Below are 21,235 nucleotides of genomic sequence, written 5' to 3' on the forward strand. Positions count from 1 at the left end.
TGCAAGTTAAAACGAATACAATTGAATATAATAGAAATAGTGCAGAACAGTCTATATACAAGTAATTGGAATATGGATATATATAAGTATTCCTGCACATATTTAACAAAGCCAAAGCCCTTTCACAGCAAATATTCATGTGGTGTTTATTCGTGGATTGGAAAATGAAAAACATTTCTCACTTTCTGTTTTTATTTGTGGGAATTGAAACTTATTTATCTCCATTGGAAAAAAGTGGGATTTTAATTGGCATAAGCCGGAAAATAGTTAATGTCTTGTTGTGAAAGCCTCATGACTTATGACACGCGTCGCTGTGTTTCATCATAAATTGGCAAAACTGAAACCAACACTAAAATAAATCATTAGAAAGAATCAGATATTTGAAAATAATAAGTAAAGGCTTTAGTGTCAAGGCAAAGGGTGTCCTTTCTTTGTCAGTCCACATTCTGCAGCTTCACTTATTACTAACAAACATGGCAACTTTCAAGAGAGACATCTGATGGCCGGCTGCAGCCTTAAATCCGATTTCCTGCATAAGCTAGTTTCTTATGTGGAAATATGAATATATATATTTTTGTATAGGTGTCATCGAGGTATCATAAAGAGTGACCTGTCTACAGATGAGTATTTTCTTTGGCTAACACATAACATATTAAGGGCTGTTGTCATAAAGCACATCACACACTATGTGATCTACCATATAATATTACAGCCAGATGACTTCAACAGAAATGCACTACAGCGATAATATAACTATCAACCACGGTGGGCATAAAGGAAATGTGTTGCAGTGGACTAGAACAATGGCACCGCAGTGATTTCCCAGAGGCGCTCTTGGCTGAAACTTGTTATTATTTTTAGGGTTGAGGAGTTCTGAGACGGTCACCTCGAGCCGAGTTCAATCCAGGTGAAACGTTAACTCCCGGGTCGATCCCTCCTGCTCACATCTGAGCGCAGTGCGGATTAGACTTCTAACCGGACGGGTTTTACTTACAGCTGAGTTCGATCCGGATGAAGTCTTTGATGCCCAAGTTTTCCAGGAAGACTCCGGAGGACGAGGTGGTTTTAAACAGGAAGGAGACGTCTGCACTCAGCTCTCCGTGGAATGTGGGAAAGTGGAGGTACGATGTCTCCTTGTCGAAAAACGCAGCATTCCAGACATTTTCTGAGGATAAATGGAAAGCTATAAGCATCATCCAGGTCAGGGGTGTCCAAACTACGGCCCGCGGACCATTTTGAAGCCCTCAGCAAAGTCCAAAAAGAAAATGGAATATGGCCCTCAAATCTAACTTGTGCTTGTCTTATATTGTGCAACTTCAATATAAATATAAACATATATTACACAGTAGTATTCATGTGTTAAGATAACTTTTCAAATATATTCAGTCAATTAAAGTCATTTTCTAACATATCTGAGTTGATAAGAGAAAAGCCCAATGACTTATTTACATAACAAGCTTGAAATGCACCCTTCATATTTGTCCTTATGATAATCAATCTGAGGCTTCTGTTTTAAGGGATGAGCTGCCAACACTCACGAGCATCACTTACCTACATTTAATTGATTTCGCTAACTTATAACTGAACTTAGTGAGTGGCCCAGCCCTTCGTATATTTTTCTGTATGTGGCCCTGGGTGAAAACTTCACCATTCATCCAGGTCTTTTGGTTGTAAAAAGAAAAATATTGACTTACTGTCCCCGTGGCAGCGCAGGGGCCCGACCCTGAAGGCGCTCTCTGAGCCCGGTCTGTGGACGTCTCCAAGAACCAGAGAGCGGACTGGGAGGGTCTCCTTATGGGTCAGCAGCCCCGAGTCATTCGCCCTGAGAGGTGGGGAGGAGACGAGAGGGGAGGAAGAAGAGGAAGAAGCTGGATATAAAGAGGAAACCAAAGACTTGAAGGTGAAGAAATAAGTTGGAGAAGCCTGTGACCTAAGATTTTCATCGGCATAACTATACGCTATGTTCGTGTGACAAAATAAAGAACCTTGAATCACGATCTTATTATAGGATAACTTATATTTTAAGTGTTTTCAGAGTATGGTAAACATGCTTTACGGTCAATTTGATTTTGTAGCCATGAACTTGAAAGGTAAGTGAAAGAAAAAGGCTTTGCCGGATAATCTTCATTCATTACAAATATATGTTCCGTCTGTGAAACAGGGGGAAATGGTTGATCTTGCCTGGAGATAAAAAAGTCCATGCTATTAAAACTAAAATAATGTTTTTCACTTCTACAAGCCCTAACACAAAGTTATTGTGTGTGTGAGAAAGTTACGTAACATTACCGTGTTGCTGCCTTTAAGCACAAAACAAAACAAATCAAGAAAATCCCCTAATGAACTTTTCAAACATGTTTTCGCAGATGAAACATTGGAGAAAATTATCCCAACTTTTTCTTTATTTTTCTTACTGGCTTTAAAGGTCCCCTATTATACTGTTGTTCATCAATATATTATAGGCCTCTGTTTCAGCCCTGTTTCCAAAGTGCTGATTCTCTGTCTGTTACTTTAGATGAAAACAAGGAGCCCCTCCCCACGCCCCTCTGAGAGAGATTTGGTTAGAAAGAACACAATAGTGCTCTTGAAGAGATTCAGGTGATAAGGGGGGGGGGGGGGGGGGGGGGTTACCTTGGTTGCTGATTGGCTAATGGTTACACAAGACAGCACATCGTTATGACATCATAAAGTGGTTTTTATAGAAATGGATCAAAAAGAGAGAGAATCTTTTTTCCTGAAACTTTCAGAGTCTCTTTCCACAGAGGGGACACATGTTGATGTGGAAGAGACATGAAGAAGAGGGGACACATGTTGATGTAGAAGAGACATGAAGAAGAGGGGACACATGTTGATGTAGAAGAGACATGAAGAAGAGGGGACACATGTTGTTGTAGAAGAGACATGAAGAAGAGGGGACACATGTTGATGTAGAAGAGACATGAAGAAGAGGGGACACTTGTTGATGTAGAAGAGACATGAAGAAGAGGGGACACATGTTGATGTAGAGGAGACATGAAGAAGAGGGGACACATGTTGATGTAGGAGAGACATGAAGAAGAGGGGACACATGTTGATGTAGAAGAGACATGAAGAAGAGGGGACACATGTTGATGTAGAAGAGACAAGAAGAAGAGGGGACACATGCTGATGTAGAAGAGACATGAAGAAGAGGGGACACATGTTGATGTAGAAGAGACAAGAAGAAGAGGGGACACATGCTGATATAGAAGAGACATGAAGAAGAGGGGACACATGCTGATGTAGAAGAGACATGAAGAAGTGGATTTTGCATGATAGCGGCTTCCCTTAATTGTTTATTTGTGTTGCTCTGAGTACGCGTACAGTACCAGTGAGTGTGTCCAGCGTCACAGTTGCAGTAGTGTTTGGGGTCCACACAGTTCTGCTGCAGACCACAGGCACACTGCTGACTTCCTGCTGGAGCTCCGCCCCAATACGTCTGCACCTGTCCTCCGCCCGGACCCCCCACCCACCAGCTGAGCAGAGGGCCGTCTGCAACACAAACACACTTTAATGTCTTCCTTTTGTCTGGACAATGAACTACGCAGCCCTTTACGGCTAGTCTCATCGGTGCTGCTTGGTACGGTATATGTTTAAACGTATTGTTTTTTAAATGATTTGTATGTATTTTAACCTGCACATGTAAAGTCTAAAATGTATCTTTATCATTATCATTGTTATATGTGTTCATATTCCTAATTTAGTATATCGTATTAATCTTTAAACGTGTAAAGCTTGAGAAGTGCTTTTCAAATAAAGTAATTGTTATTATGAAATGATACTCCACATTTGTACCTGGTGTGTTGAGGAGGCGGGACTTCCTGCAGAGGTAGATCACTTCCTGTTCGCAGTGCTCTGATTGGCTGATGATGGCGGTCAGCTGCTCCTCTTCAGCCGTGTATTCAAAGTGAGCCGAGTGCTGATTTTTCCCCGGAGAGGGTCGGACCCTCGTCAGATCCGTGTTGTTGTGTTGGACCACCGTCCACGTCTGGTCCTCTGGAGGAGGGAGACGCAGAAGAAAGGAAATAAAAAAATATGCATTTATTTAATGTTTTTTTTCCGTTTATGTGGGACATTTAAATGCCGTTAGAGGTCAAGGCTGCAAAATCTGTCTTGTATGTATTTCATCCCATCCTTTTGCATTTTATAGTACGGTATAGTTTGCTGGTATTTAGTTCATTTTATTACCTGTGTGTGTTTATTACACTTTATGTGTTCTGTTTTTATGAGAAAGCTACTTTTTACAGTCTGAAAGATGCTATATAAATACATTTTATGATTAGACATGTCAATACAGGCAAGAAATACGGACAAATATAATGGGGAATGAAAGAGACTGTACAAAGAGAGTGTGTGTGTGTGTGTGTGTGTGTGTGTGTGTGTGTGTGTGTGTGTGTGTGTGTGTGTGTGTGTGTGTGTGTGTGTACTGTATACCTGTCATGTTGCAGTATATCAGCTGTGGTCTGATGGGCCCGCTGCCGTCAACATCAATGTAATAAAACCCCGACGTGTTTCCTCTGTGTTTGTACGCCTCACAGGACTGCTCGTATATCGCTGGGAGAGACACACGGCATTATCATCAACTGTCTTTCGGAAGTATTTCTCAAAGACAGTCAAAGCTTTCCTCCCAAAACAGGCATTGCACTGCACTACATCATTATTATCCTAAGTAGATGGCACTACACACATATTGGATCTTATATCATAAAAAATCTCTTTTACAGCAGAGGGAAATAAAACGTTATTTTTAATTAGTCCCCTCATTTTTAAAACCGTTTTTATTATATATTTAGCTTCCTCCTTTTTTTCTATTCTAAATCTTCTCCACACTCCCACTGATGGTTGCTGACCAGATTTCAGCCTGACCTTCTCCAACAACGTCTGCAGGGACTTGTCTTAAAGCAGCATTTTGACTCATTACAGGAAACATGTGGACACACACACACACACACACACACACACACACACACACACACACACACACACACACACACACACACACACACACACACACACACACACACACACACACACACACACACACACACACACACACACACACACACACACACACACACACACACACACACACACACACACACACACACACAGAGTCCATGCTGTGTGTGTGACCTTTAAACAACAGTGACCAGAGCGTTGATCTTACAGCTGTGACAGGTGGCTCCGCTGTACCCCGTGTCGGAGCAGTTACAGTGGAAGGAGCTCCAGGACTGACTGCAGCCGCCTCCATGCTCACAGTGACTCAGAGAACACCTGAGAGACACACGGAGACACACTTTAAGGTCTGGTACCAGCATCCACTAACCCACTTTTACTCTGTTTGCGCGATGGGTAATAATCGAATAATAATACATTTTATTTAAGCCGCCTTTCATGACACCCAAGGACACGGATTAAAACACAAACAAACCATAATGGAGAAGACAATTAAAGTGGACACAAATGATAGGGACAGGTTATTCAGGGGAAGCAGATGATAGGAAGCATGCAGTGAGGAGGCTGATCTGAACAGGTGGGTTTGGGGGGGACTTGAATGTGGTGATTGTGTCAGACTGTCGGATGTGAAGGGGGAGAGGGTTCCATAGTTTGTGTCTACTACTTTTAGTGCCTTTTCAAACCAACAAGTAGAGAGGTTGGAAGTGGAAGTTATAAACCATCAAACAGCTAGTAGGATTATGGCAAAAATTATAATCTCGATTTTTTTTTTTGGTCAACAATTGATATCACGATTATTAAAAACAATTATCCATTCACTTTGAAAACATCCATTTATTGAATTTTTCTTTTTAAAAGTCTGTTTGTAACAGTTGATTACCCGGAACGTTAACTATAATTCAACTGAACAACCAATAAAATAAAAAAATCGTTTTATTTCGATTATGTTGTTTTCATAATCGTTGCAAGCCAACATCGTAATTGCGATTAAAATACGATTAATTGAGCAGCCCTAACAGGTAGTTATAAAAACCCTCAAACAGCACCTTAGCATCGGTCCTGACGTTATCGAATCCCCCAGGTAGTGTGCCTGACGTTGAAGCAAATGTTCGAGTGGCAAAACGAGGGTACTACAATTTCTGTGAACCCTCGTACGCAAATTCGACCGCTCAATGGACTCCTGGATGACCATGGTATTGTTGTACCTAAAGTAAGAGAATTGTGGCTTTTATGCGCTACTTTCATAGACGAGGCCCCACATTTAAAGCTGTCCAGTTCTTGTTATACATCTATGACTAAACCAGCTGCCTTACCGCGCTGTGAAAATATACTTTGGTGCACTTGGTACTAGTCAAGTGTGCAAAATAAGATCTAGCTGCTTGTGAGAACTGCAGTGATTTATTGGATTGTAAATAAGTGTCTGTCCTCCAACTTCACATAACATTGAGCATGAACTGCGGCATCTAAAATACAGAAAGTGGAACACGCTTGAGCTGCTGTTGTTAACTTTCTCAGAGTCGGCCCTGTGTCAGGACTGAGCTGTGGGCGGAAAGCAAAGAAAGGAAACCAAAGGAATAACAAAGGGTTATGACATAAGAAACAGAAAGAGGAAATAGTGTCAGGGTTGAGTGAAGCAGGCAGGACCCAAACGCAGAAACAGAAAATACCTTTATTTCAAGGCTAAGGTAAGAACAGAACTCTTCCCAGTGAACACAGTCAAGACAAACAACAATCCAACAATGACAGACAGAAAAAGCAGAACTTAAATGCACACAAGACTAAGCACACAAACAAGAGACAGGTGAGGAGGGAGGAGAAAACACACAGGGGCACCAGGTGGACACAACCAGGAAATCAGACACAGAGACAGGAATCAACAGACAAGACAGGGGGTGAACACTTTTCAAAATAAAACAGGAAACCAGAGTGTGACAAAGGGAACTTCGTCACATGGACTAACGGCTTCAGGCTGGGTAATATGGCACTTTATTAGCGTGATTGCACATGTTGTCTGTGGCTGATGATTGTGGGCACCTGGTGTCCTGTGTTGTCTCCTCCCCCCTCACCTGTGTCTTGTTGTGCTGATTAGAGTGTGTGTATTTAGGCTCTGTGTCTCTGTCTGTTGAGAGGGCTCGGTGTGTGTGTGTGTGTGTGTGTGTGTGTGTGTGTGTGTGTGTGTGTGTGTGTGTGTGTGTGTGTGTGTGTGTGTGTGTGTGTGTGTGTGTGTGTGTGTGTGTGTGTGTGTGTGTGAGATCCTTGTGGCTGCAGGATGTGTGAAAGGAGAACCGCAGGATTGAGGCGGTGAACTTTGTGCCCATGATTTTAATAAATGCCCACGTCGGGTTATATTTGTGGACGTTCTGCCTCTGCCTCCTTGCTTGGTCTGGGCCGCTCAACGGTCAGCTTCACACAGAGACAGACAGAACACAACACAACACAACACAGACAGACCGTGACAAATAGAACAACATGGTGGAGACACTGTGGAGAGAGAGAGAAATCCAGGAAGAGGAATTAAGGTTGAGAGACGGATCGAAGGTGGAAGCAGCGACGCCAACAAAGGGGATGAAGGTTGGCATGAATGGAGCTCAGCGGCCACTGTAAACATATTTTTAACAAGAAATTAGGTCAGGAAAATGTGAATGCAAGAGACTGAAAGAGAGAGAGAGAGAGTGGGAGCAGCTTGTGTTTTTAATCTTTAAGTCAGTGGGAAATTCACAGTTAGAAAAAGCCTGACTCAGCGGACTTGTCAGATAGAGGTTTTTTTTTTTGCAGCAATTTCTTTTTCACTGAAAGTAAACATGGAGCTGCGTGATTATGTATTTACTCCACTAAATTAAATATATGCCATTGTTGCCTCCTTATCTGCAAACACGCACACACGCACTTCTTCAAAATAAGTGTATTTTTCCAAAGTCTCAAGGTAAGTTCAGTGTGCGTACGATGAGTGCTTTCAGAAGAAAATACAGCTTTCAGGTGAGGGGTTGGAGAAATGTTAATCGATTTTTCAAGATGGCATTTATTGCAAATAGAGCTGCTCAGAGGATAATTGGTATGCTGTATTCCAGTGAGCTGTAGCGATTTATAAAAAGCTCTAATGACATGTTTCTGAGAAAAATGTGCTATTGCTCACACTCACCAAATAATAAACTGACACTGTATAGCTTGAAGATACATTTTCGGCAATTAAGACATACGAGAGGCTGAAAAACACGTCAATAATATTGATTCTGTCAATAAAATAGATTTTTATATTGAACAATAATGTGTCTTGGTTCACCAGAGTTTACATTCTCAAGATTCATGTCTGTATAGTTCTAACCAGCATGTTATGCTCGAGTACCGTACTTTTCGGACTATAAGCCGCGACTTTTTTCCCCATTTTTTTTGTACAGCTAACGGCCACTAGGGAACCTCCTAAATCTATGGATTTTACAGGTACAATTAACCACCTTTAACGCTATGGGCTCTATGACCGGTCCGCGCCCGGCTTATTTTAACAATGTGATCAAATCTCTATAACAAATCACCTCAGAAGTCTCTGCTCCATAGTTTCTCTTGGAATACAATCACACTGTACATTTTACATTTATATATTCAGTTTAATATTTAATATTCCATCTGTCACATACTTATAATATATATATATATATATATCATACCTTGCTAAAGCAATATATAAATATCTTGTTATTGTACATTTGTAAATTCAACATGTATATTTTCTACTTTCTTGTTTATTTCTTGTCTTTTAATTTTTATTGTACAAAGCCATGTCTTTTTATGCTGCTGCAACACAAACATTTCCCACATTGGGTTCAATAAAGTTCTAAATCTTATCTTATGATTCCATCCCTATTATTGCAGAACTGCAATAAGCTAGCTAATGTAGCTAGTAGCTACATTAGCTAGTAAACTAGCTAATGTAGCTAACCTAGTTAATTCAAATAAACTTACAAAATACAAAAATTACGAGACAGACCAACCCTGCCACACCGAGTTAATCTAATTTAATATAACTCATTCAGACATTTGGTGTTTCTGACTTGAGTTCAGGAGACTCCCGCTCAATAGTGCTAAAAGTAAGTTATATCACTTTAAAATGGGTTTACCCAAAGTTGGCCTACAAGTGCAATGGAGTCCTGACAATCAACAATCAGCATAAGCAAGAAGTGTATCACGATAATCATAATAAATTATATTTCTATAGCGCTTTTCTTGAACCCAAAGACGCTTTACATTTGGGAGGGAGGGTAGACCAACAAAACAAAAACAAAAGCAGTCAGGAAGTTGATTGAGAGGGGGGGGGGGCTTATGGATACAGAGTTGAAGAGGTGGGTTTTGAGGCGGGACTGGAACAGGGTGAGGGACTCAGACTCACGGAGGTCTTTGGGGAGGGAGTTCCAGAGCTTCGGGGCTGCCACAGAGAAGGCTCTGTCCCCGAAGCTCCGGAGTTTGGCCTTTGGGGTGGAAAGCAAACCGGCTGAAGTGGATCTGAGGGACCGGGGGGGTCGGTAGAGGATGAGGAGGTCAGTGAGGTAGGGGGGGGGCAGATGGTGGAGGGCTTTGAAAGTGAGGACCAGGAGTTTGTAATGGATGCGGTGTGAAACGGGGAGCCAGTGGAGTTCTTTGAGGACCGGGGTGATGTGATGCCATGATTTGGTGTGGGTGAGGAGTCTGGCGGCTGCGCTCTGGACACGCTGGAGTCTATTGAGGGATGTAGTGCTGATGCCGTAGAGGAATACATGTTTTTAAAGCTCGGTTGGATGCTACACAATCAGATGCTGTTGGTACCTGTTCATGTGGTTAAATATGTAAATTGTAATCCCTGTACATTTTGCTGTATGATGTCCTTTTGTTGTTCTGTTGTTCATGTTTTTATGTCTTCTTGTGGAACCTACTGCTGCAGGTCTCCCTTAAAAAGAGATCATTGATCTCAATGGGATTTTACCTGGATAAATAAAGGTTTTGAATTGAATTGAGTGAGTTGTTGCAATAGTCAAGGCGGGAGGAGATGAAGACGTGAATGAGTCGCTCAGCTGCAGGGCGGGTGAGAGGGGGACGGAGTTTGGCAATATTGCAGAGGTGGAAAAATTAGGCTTTTACAACTTGACTGATGTGGGGCTCGCTCGAGGGAGAGGGTGGGGTCAAATATAACGCCACGGTTGCGTGCCTGGGTGGAGGGGGAAACAGGGGTGCCATCAATGGTGACTGTCAGGTTGGGGGTTTTGCTGAGGGGGGATTTGGAGCCGATGAGGAGGAGTTCAGTTTTATTGCTGTTGAGTTTGAGGAAGTTGTGTTGCATCCAGGATTTTATTGCAATCAGACAGGATTCAATGTGGGTGAGGGGGGGGGGGGGGGGGGGGTTGTGGGGGGGATTTGGTGCTGAGGTAAATCTGTGTGTCATCAGCGTAACAGTGAAAGTCCAGGTTGTATTGGCGGAGAATCTGACCAAGGGGGAGGATGTAGATGATGAAGAGGAGGGGGCCGAGAATGATGATGATCATCTGGCAACAGTATCTGAACAGCAGTAGCAGAAAGAAAGCTGTTTTTTTAAACCTCCCAATAATCTATTTTTACTGACACTAACGTCGAAACAATTTGTCCCCAACTCAATCCCACACTGAGACAAAGAGCCAACCATCTCCTAATGTTGGTGTGTGTGTGTTTTTAAAACAAATGATGCTTATAAAAAGTGAGGCGGACATGTCTCCAGCATCCCCAGCGTAAACAACACGGACCTGACAACTAAAATGAGACATTTTAAGCATGAGGCTCTGGTGCTCAAAGCTGAAAAAGCTAGTCTTACTTTGAAGGTAAGAGAAAGAGCCTGTTTGTCGGAGCTGATAACACGTGAGTCCGTTGTTTCACTGCGGCTCAGATTTATGATCTGTGAGTAATTCCAGCAAGTCGTCTTCTTGTAGATTCTCCCGCTGGTCGCTGCAGGGTGACTCTGGTTTTAGTACTGACAGAGTGTGTGTGTGTGTGTGTGTGTGTGTGTGTGTGTGTGTGTGTGTGTGTGTGTGTGTGTGTGTGTGTGTGTGTGTGTGTGTGTGTGTGTGTGTGTGTGTGTGTGTGTGTGTGTGTTTGTTGTTGCTTCTCACAAATAATTCAACAAGTGAAACCACATTTCAGCTCAAAGACAGAAAGCTGCGTCTCACTCTGTCTGAAGCTTTATAGACAGAACAGAAACTGAATTGTTTTCTTAGCGAGAAAACATTGAGACTGGGACACTGCCGCCATAATCTCTCTGTTTCCAGTCCTCTGCTGTCTAATAATCCATGAGCAACCCAATTTCACAGGAAACCAGTCACAGAGCCTTCAGGGGGAGATTAGGAACTGAACAGGCTTTTTGACACAAACTATTTGGTAGTACATATTATACAAAGTGCCTAAGATGGACACATAATTGTAAGAACCAATTTACTACAACGTTTGCTTTTATGTCAACTTTTCCTGAAAAACTGATGGTCTGACCTGTCGATGATGCCGCACATGTCGATCTGCAGGTGACTGTAGTTCCCCATCAGCCTTTGCTGCACCTTTTTTAGGTCCACAGGCTGGTCGTCGACAGTCAGGAGACGCATGCAGCCCTGGAAAGCCTTGAAGGGGTTCACACACTGATCACTGCTCCCCTCAGAAGGACAACCTGACCCAGAAGAGGGAACAACATCAGAAAACTTACAATTCAATTCAATGCAGTTTAAAAATACAGGTGGTAAGGTATGACAAAAAACGACGGACAAATGTAAAATCTAAAGATGTAATGAAATGTGCAATAAACCCAGTCAAGAAATAAATCAACACTCATTTCACTCATACATCTACTGTAGAAATGGAAAATATAGTTTATGTATTATACACAGTATTGACACGCTTAAAAACACCTAAAAGAATTCCCTTAAATCTAAACTAAGCTAATTCTAACTAAATGGTTAATTGTATCACTCTAAAACAAAGGTTTAATGAAGAAATATATAATAAACATATCCACATTACAAGGGGAGATAATGCATTTCAGCGTAAACTTGTTCTTCTCTGAAGTTTAAAAGTCCTCTGCAATTATTTCAGATGATAAGAACGTCTGACTCTCTTACCACCAAAGAAGAGTTGACCGTCAGTGGAAACAGGAAACGGGGGGCTGGCGTTGGCGGTGTCTCCTTCCCCCCCGTCCACAGAGACGGAGAGATGTCCTCGTCTGGAGGTCAGCTCCACAGAGTGCCACTGACCGTCATCCAGAGCTGATCCTGAGTACACAGAAATACAGAATAGAACAGTGATTCTCAAATGGGGGTACGCGGGCCCCTGGGGGTACGTTGGGGTACTGCAGGGGGTACGTGAGATTTAAAAAAAATACAATTAAAAAAATGTTAATTAAAAAATAAGCTTAGTAAAATAAGTTAAATAGAAAACACAATTGTATATAAAACATTCCTAGAACCACCAAGGGGGTCCTCATATAAACATGTCAAATCTGTGTATTGTATTTTATAGTTTTTCACAATAACATATTACTTAAATTGAAAAACTCCTTGGAAAAATCTGTTTTATAAAAGTTTTTTTTCATGCATAAAATGAAAATATCCTTAGTTTGTTGTAATGCATACCACGAAGGAGTTAATACATCACACACTGAGGGAACATCACTATATTGTAATTATTCATATAGGCTTTTTCGATCAAAAATGTTCGGGATCGGTCAGGGGGTACTTGGCTGAGAACATGTTTCAAAGGGGGTACATTCCTGAAAAAAGCTTGAGAAGCACTGGAATAGAAGTTAATAGAATAGAAGCATTTATTGCCGTTATACAAGTACAACGAGAAGAGTAAAGCTACTCCTTTTAAGGTGCCATCAAAACATTCAGAAAAGACAAGACACACAGCATTCATACATACAATAATAATAACAGAAATATACTGTCCACAAAGATACAGATATACAACTGTCTGGTCTTTATTTCCTGGAGGTTAGGATTATAATTTCAGTCATTAATTTATCGATCTCTGCGGGGAGATTTCCCGTGATTGCCTTGGGCCTCAGGGAGGTCAGAGGTGGAGTTTAGCTACGAATCAATGTTGTAAAACCTGGAGGATTCAGTAATTGGCTTAATCACCCTACAGGAAGATGGCTGAATGGATTCCTCTGTTCTTCAGGCCTCAGGAGTGACATTATATTTATATAGTTTCTACTAGTGGAAATATGTGCGCATTTCTTTTTGTGTGATGCTGTTGTACTAGTAACTCTATACTGAAATGTCAGTGACAGCTTATCTTTTTCACATACAACTAAACTAAAGGACAGGGCAGACATGTGCTTCATTGGACTTCTATAATACTCGCTCTCCTATTGGCTAGCACTCCAACACATTGTACGTGATAGGCTAAGGGGCGGGACATCTAAGTGGTTGGCCAATCAGAGCAGACTGGGCTCTGGTTTCAGACAGAGGGTGAAAGGAGGTGCTGCAGCACAGGCAGTATGAGAAAAATAAAGAGCTATTTGAACATTAAAGCATGGAGACATGTCCCAGTAGAGACATTACATACTGATATACACCTGAACATCAGCAGGAGAGGACTCTTTAAAGTAGAGTCACTACATACTGATATACACCTGAACATCAGCAGGAGAGGACTCTTTAAAGTAGAGACACTACATACTGATATACACCTGAACATCAGAAGGAGAGGACTCTTTAAAGTAGAGACACTACATACTGATATACACCTGAACATCAGCAGGAGAGGACTCTTTAAAGTAGAGACACTACATACTGATATACACCTGAACATCAGCAGGAGAGGACTCTTTAAAGTAGAGACACTACATACTGATATACACCTGAACATCATCAGGAGAGGACTCTTTAAAGTAGAGACACTACATACTGATATACACCTGAACATCAGCAGGAGAGGACTCTTTAAAGTAGAGACACTACATACTGATATACACCTGCACATCAGCAGGAGAGGACTCTTTAAAGTAGAGACACTACATACTGATATACACCTGAACATCAGCAGGAGAGCACTCTTTAAAGTAGAGACACTACATACTGATATACACCTGAACATCAGCAGGAGAGGACTCTTTAAAGTAGAGACACTACATACTGATATACACCTGAACATCAGCAGGAGAGGACTCTTTAAAGTAGAGACACTACATACTGATATACACCTGAACATCAGCAGGAGAGGACTCTTTAAAGTAGATACACTACATACTGATATACACCTGAACATCAGCAGGAGAGCACTCTTTAAAGTAGAGACACTACATACTGATATGAACCTGAATATGTCCTCTATATGTCCTCTTTAAGGCTGAGAATTAGGGTTGGATGAGGAGGATTTTCAAACTGACCTGCACTGAGCTCCAGTGGCGCTCTCCCAGATTTGTGGATCTGTAGATGAAGCCGGGTCTTACTCAGGTAGAGCCAGACCGCCCCTCCTTGCTTCGGGAGGTCAAAGGTCAGCAGCAGCCCCTCCTCGTTCCACGTCCGAAACTGAAACCCCACCGTCATGCTCGATGTTAACCGTTCACTCATGCTCGGTAACCAGAGGAAGCTTTGGGGACTGGTGAACGTCATCGCAACAAAAACGGGTTCTTCACAGGAGAAGGTCACGTTGCCCTGAGATATGTGGAGTGGAGAGAGAAATAAATGAATACAGAAAAAAAGGGAAAACTCGATAAAGCATGAATTTGAATTAATTTCCAGAGCTGCGTGGCGGCGCCCTGATGCAGAGATCTCATCAGCAAGAGTCCTTAAAAGCATGCGAGTATTACCATAATGACAATAGCTCTGAATAAGCACCAAGAGATTAAGCTGAATTTAACCCAAGGTCAGAGAGGAGGACAGAAAGAGATACATAAATAATAAGGGACTGGGAGCATTTGGGCATCTTGTTTTCCGCCCCATTGTCAGTGGTAGAAAGTAACCAAGGGCAATTACTCAAGTACTGCACTTAAGTGCCGTTTCGAGATATTTTACTTCAGTATTTCCTCATTATCCTACTTCCTACTTTTAATCTAATACATTTTCTTGGTAAAAGTTGAACTTATTACTCCACTACATTCATTTTACAGCTTCTGTCGGAAGGAAGTGACATTTTGTGTTGACCGCAGTATCCATCACACTTCCACTTGCACTCACAGTTACTGGTATTGGAATGAACTTTATCTTTGCCTCGTTCGTGGAGGAATAAATGGTCAGACGATTTTGTTTTTGGATTCTCTGTGCACGACCAAGTGTTTTCTTCCCATGTTTACCGCCTCGTGGCTGTTGTTGTACAGCTTACAGCCTAATTGTTGGTGTCTCCATGATTTCACACTCAGACTCACAATGTTAAAGCAATACCAGCAGTCGGTAAAAAAGCTTTTATTGGCACATTGTGAGCCATTTTACCTTCAGAGTTACCCGCTGGTCTCTCTGTTTGGCGAGGTCTATCAGGTTCACACCGTTGTACTCCAGGTTTTCCAAACAGCCGTGGAAATGTCTGTTGATCGACCTCTGAGAGCCGAGAAACTGGTCTGCTCCCACACTCATCTGTGCGGAGGAAACGTGAGCATAAAGACGAATAAGTCAATAAAACTCAAGCAGGTGTGAATGTTAGTGTTAGAAACGTATCACTCGTCACCGGCTTGAGCTTCAATATCAGGATACATGTATTTATTATCCTCTCAAGAATGGGAGTAGTCATCACATACAGAGCATTTGATACAACTAGTTCCTTCACATGCTCACAAGAGAGGGAGTTACACAGTCACAAGATACAGGCATACGGGTAGCCTACTGTAGGTAATCAATCATACATCTTGCCGTCATGTACAAAATACTGATCAAAATCAGTACAATCACTTTTTCTCAAAATTCTGACTTTCTCTCAAAAATTCTGACTTTTTCTCAAAGTTCTGACTTTTTCTCAAAATTCTGACTTTTTCTCCAAATTCTGACTTTCTCTCAAAATTCTGACTTTTTCTCAAAATTCTGTGAGTGTGTGTGTGTGTGTGTGTGTGTGTTTGTGCGTGTGTGTGTGTGTGCGTCCCTCACCTGGTCATGGTCCCAGCGGGTGAGTCTTGGTGGGATCTGCACCCACAGAGTGTTCTTGTCCACGGTGAGGTTGAGGTGGGTGCTGTGGTGCTCCACGGTGACCTGGTGCCAGTGCTGGTCGTCCAGCAGGCTGCCCACAGACACCATGTGCTGGCTGTCGGGGGAGGAGCTCCTGCCTGGAGAGCAGGAGGAAGACGAAGAGTGAGATGAAGAGGATGAAAAGGAGAGGGAACTTCAATTGAAACTTTTTTATTTAAGTGCATTATTATTATTTTTTTCAAAGCATTATTGTTTATAATATTATTATGTTATATTTTAAACACGCACAAAAGCACTGTATCTGTCTTCACCTGTCCTGTTATCGCCAAATAAAAAATACAAAAATAAAATACAAGAATGGGATGCTTAAAATCTCAGATTGATTTAAAATATTTGAGGTTTATTCCTAATGTTTTATTCATTAAAATAGTTGTACCCTCATATCTGAAGGTTTTTTTTTTTTACAGCTCTGGTTCCCCATCTCTCAGGAACACAATATCTCAGTTTGCTGGAGGTTAATGCTGTTTTTATGTCTCCAAATTAGTAAATTAGCGTCAAACTTTTCAGCAGGGGATTAGATCTCAAAACTGATACAAAAACACGAAAATGAAGGTGACAACACATAATGAATACTAATGTGGCAGAGATCGAGGTAGAAAAGTTTAAAAAAGGCGAAGTGAAGACAGGGCGCAGAGCTGAGAGAAGGAGGTGAGAAGCAGACGGAACTTAAGGCACTCGGGTCATTAAATATGAATTAGATATTGTTTGAATGGAGTCTGTGTGGTCAAAGGAGTCGAAGAGAAAGAGAGACCGAGAGAGTGAACCGTGTTCGGTGATCAATCATCATTGATCTGTGAGACGGATACTGAGCAGAGGAGAGACCGCAGAGGCAGAGAGCACTTCATCTCCATTCATCAGGAGGTAGTGTGTGAGAATGAGAGAAACAGGGAGTTGATGTCAAAGTCAAGTGTACTAAGTCATTACTGATCTTTCCTTGCAACCCTGTCTCCTATACATACAGCTTTATATGCTAGATATTCTCATGTACAGCTAGCTTGCAGCAGCAACTGCATTTCAAAGGAAACACAATGACGTTCAATATCAGCCTGTTGCAACTAAAGCATTGTTTACATTTCCTTTAGTTATGTTTATGCACTTAGCATTTGGTTAAGTTTAGGTACATCGCTTTGTCTTTACTACAACAATTTATTTTACTTTACTTTACTCTAATCAGCTCCACTTCACTTTACTTACCTCTATATTTACTTACCTCTACTTTTACCTTACTTTGCTTTTCTGAACTTGATTTGACTTTACTGGACTGTACTATAATAATAATGGGTTTCATTTATAAAGCACTTCATAATTGACTTCAAATCCCGAAGTGCTCCAAGCAGTGAGCATGAACAGTATAAAAACATTACACAACACGGTAGAATTAATAAAAAGCAATACAAAACGAACTATAAAAATAAAATAAAGGGGTGGTAATAAATAAAAGGTGTAGGGAAAGGCTCTGTCGAACAGATGGGTTTTGAGGCCTCCACGGTCTGCGGTGCTCTCATGTGCTCGGAGAGCGTTCCACAGACTGGGAGCAGCCGAGCAGAAGGCCCGGTCTCCCAGAGTACGGAGCTTAGTCCTGGGGGGGTTGAGGAAGTTGGAGTTGCTGGAGCGGGTGGTCCGCAAGGAGGTATGAGGGGTGAGGAGTTCCTTGAGGTAGGGGGGGGGGGGGGAGTTCCATGGATACACTGGTGGGTGAGGACGGAGACCTAGAATTCGATCCTCAGTTCCACGGGGAGCCAGTGTAGTGATTTAAGGATCATCAGGATCCGAGCAGCGCTGTTCTGAATGTACTGGAGCTTCTGGATGCTTTTGTTAGGGATCCCGACGAGGAGTGCATTGCAGTAGTACTTGACTTTATTTAACTTAACTTTACTTCATTTTATGGATGTGTGTTCACTGTTTCCACAACCCATGTTAACTTGTCACTTTAACTTATTCCGCACTTTATAACTTAGATGATGACCAAATATATATATATGCTGACAGTTATTTTACTCTTATTTTTATTTATCTCCTATTTTCATAGTCTTTTATTATTATCATCATTATTTCCTTGATTTTATGTTATTTATGATTTATTTTAGATTTTATTGATCTGTGTGAATCTTTGCTGTACTGTTTTTTTCACACTTACCCTGTTGCTGCTTTGTACAACTGAATGTCCCCTCGGGGATTAATAAAGGTTCATCTTATCTTATCTTATCTTATCTTATGTGTATCAATCGTTAAATCACAAAAAGCTGCTGTCATAGATTAACTTTGAATTGATGTGAATTTGATCACTGAGCTAATCTTAATTCATAGAGAGTTTGGTTAACTTGACACTAAAGTAAACAGATATTGTTCTAAACTGTATTAAAGTAAACAGATATTATTGTGGACTGTTTTAAGTAATCCTATATATATAACCTTCTCACCTACACTCACTGACCAGATACCAGCACACACACATATTCTTTTCAAGGTTCTTTCTGGGGCCAATATAATCTCAAGCACCAATATATCTGTGTGCAGTGTTTGATTGTCTGGGAAGGATTAGTTTGTGTGAAATATTCCTTGGGAAAGTAAAGCAGGGTATATGCAGGAATCCTGAAGTCAAATTTAATACCTTTTAAGACCTTTTTTAAGACCCTTTCCATACATTTTAAGACCTCATCGCAACTTCGAGTTCTAACCGGTTACATTGGTGACACAATTTACCTCACATTTACTATATTGATTGTAAGATAGCACAACTAAACAGAGTGCAGACAGACTACTGAAGCCTCCTCTCCACATGAACTTCAAACTCTCTGTGGGTTAGGGTTAATGCAGTATGCTGCTTTGTTGCTTCTGTACTCTGTGCTCTTTCATTCCAGTAGAACCATCAGAAACCATTAGAAACCAGTATTTGACCAATAAACAAAACAATTGACAAAACTTTGAACTATGAAATATATGAAACTTTGGTGAGCTTCAGCGGGGTAATGCCATATAGGAGCTCCCTCACAAATACCCAGGGGTTAAATTGGGCTGGGGCTGTCCGGGGCTAAGCCCGGCACAGAGGACGATGCTCTAACGTCATCACCCTCACACATTTGTCATATGTTTACAAAAAACGATATATATGTTAAGACTTTTCTCGTTCTTAATATAGACTATATTTAGGGTCGATATGTGTTGACCTTACTTTAAAATAGCAGATCTCTGTGAACGGATATAGTTTGGCTTAGACCCCGGCCCCACGAGGACGCATACAGTAAAACACATACGCAAACGCAAAAAAGTCTTCCGTTCAAGCGCATTCGATTCATTAACGTGTCCGTTCACACTAGACCGCTGGAAATGCTGGACACGCTGTAGTACATATGCCAGGCCTGTAAGTGGCGCTGCTGCCGCCACAAAATACACCAACAGCAGCGAAGAAGACCCCGGAGCATGGTTGCCCTTCTGTTTATTCTCCGCGGTGGACGGCGTGTTCTCCTGCTGTATATCTCTCAGGTAGTCCACCAGCAGATAACCCCCCCCCCCCACACAGAGCGGAGCAAGGCAACGAAACTTAAAATAAGAAGCAGCATTTTATGGCACGCTATGCATGGGGCCAACTTGAGGGGGTTTCCCCGACATGTTGTTTCAGTAAATTAAAGGGTGTTTCATGTTGTCGTTGCTGTGGACCTTCTTAATACCTTGGAAAATGCCGTTTAATACTTTTTAATAGCCTTAATTTTCGCTAAATTGATTGATCAACTTTTAATACTTTTTAAGACCCCGCGGACACCCTGTAAAGGAGTGAACTCAGGTGCAAGATAAAAAGTGACTCAGTCCTTGTTTACTTCCGAGGCTCTCACGCTCTGTTCAGAAGAATACTTTTCCCCAGAACTCTGATTCGCTGTATTACTTGTATTACGGCCAAGTAGCACGTACGGACTGCGCATGCGTGAGTGGCAATAACTCTCCTTACCAGCAGGCGGCGGTAGTGTGTATTCGTCATTCAAAAGAGGCAACAACCGGAAGACAGACTGCGTGATAAGCGAGAGAAGAAGAACAGACTGCGTGATATATATACAAACAACAAATAGCGTGCACGTTCCATGTTCACTCTACAGCGAGAAGCTCACGGGGCTTTCCGGAACCTGAGTCGAGAGCTGGAGTTAAATGAAATCTCAGATTTGCCTTCTTAATAGTTTGTTTGGGTCCCTCACTTCCGTTTCGCTCCTCATGCGCTGATTCGCTAGCTGAACAGCCAATCAGAGGGATTTCTGTGGCTGACGGCCTTTAGCTGAAGGTGTCGGCACGGCCGAAAAGACACGACGGTGTGGGACACACCAATCTGAGTAGGGCGACACGACGCTCATCGACGGCCGAAATCGGCTTGGTGTGTTACGGCCCGTCCACACGGCGGCGTGCGTTGGCGCTTGCCGGCGGGCGTGTCTGAAACTCGACCAACAACCAATCACATGAATCTCCCGCCCCTGACACACAAGCAGAGGTTTGATTGGCTAGAGCTTGTACTGGCATATGATTCGATTGGCTGAGGCTTCAAAAGTTGAACATTGCTCAACTTTTGCCGCGAGCCACGCCAGCAAAGCTCCGCGTCGCTTCGCACGATGCAGTTCGGCAAAAAGTGACGTCACCCCATTCAAAGTGAATGGTGAAGCTTTCAACGCACGCCGCTGTGTGGACGGGCCGTAAGGGACTTTATACGATCTTGCCAAAAAGGAGCTTTCTTTTATCCAGTAAGCAATGAGATGAAGAATCAATAACTAGGATTAGTAACTTCCTGGCCTCTCGGTGTCTGTTCGCTCCATTATGGTTATGTTACCTTTTAAGAACTTCTAAAACTAAAACTCATGCAGACACACTTCCCAATTCCTAAATCTCCAGACTTCATAATGGTTAATGTACTGGTTTTCAGGGAGCATCCACAGAATTCATGCTGCCTTTTCAAAGGGACTTTTAAAGGTAAAGTATGCGAGAAGCTGCTTAAAGTTCTTGGAAATCTTTAAACTCTTTACAGTGCAGGTTGTTAGATGACTTCCGACAGCTCCCCAAGGCAATATCACCTAATCATCTGCTGTCTGCTGCTGCATTACGACTCTCCACAGAGACTCTAAATCTAATTTAGTTGG

At 42.0% G+C, this 21,235-nt stretch overlaps 1 protein-coding gene across 1 annotated transcript in view; it reads right to left on the reverse strand.

The window, feature by feature from the left end:
• LOC117459802 (contactin-associated protein-like 4) overlaps positions 1-21,235 on the reverse strand; it is a 51,283-nt gene that overhangs the window by 17,962 nt on the left and 12,086 nt on the right. The window contains exons 4-14 of the mRNA XM_034100929.2: positions 16,026-16,201; positions 15,381-15,521; positions 14,339-14,606; positions 12,069-12,218; positions 11,449-11,620; positions 5,183-5,289; positions 4,450-4,569; positions 3,811-4,011; positions 3,345-3,507; positions 1,695-1,822; positions 995-1,165 (exon numbers count right to left, since the gene is read on the reverse strand). Of these exons, the coding sequence (XP_033956820.2) occupies positions 995-1,165; positions 1,695-1,822; positions 3,345-3,507; positions 3,811-4,011; positions 4,450-4,569; positions 5,183-5,289; positions 11,449-11,620; positions 12,069-12,218; positions 14,339-14,606; positions 15,381-15,521; positions 16,026-16,201 (1,797 nt within the window). The remainder of the gene's footprint in view (positions 1-994; positions 1,166-1,694; positions 1,823-3,344; positions 3,508-3,810; positions 4,012-4,449; positions 4,570-5,182; positions 5,290-11,448; positions 11,621-12,068; positions 12,219-14,338; positions 14,607-15,380; positions 15,522-16,025; positions 16,202-21,235) is intronic.

Source organism: Pseudochaenichthys georgianus, chromosome 15 (genome assembly GCF_902827115.2).
Source record: "Pseudochaenichthys georgianus chromosome 15, fPseGeo1.2, whole genome shotgun sequence".
NCBI classification, from domain to species: Eukaryota; Metazoa; Chordata; class Actinopteri; order Perciformes; family Channichthyidae; genus Pseudochaenichthys; species Pseudochaenichthys georgianus.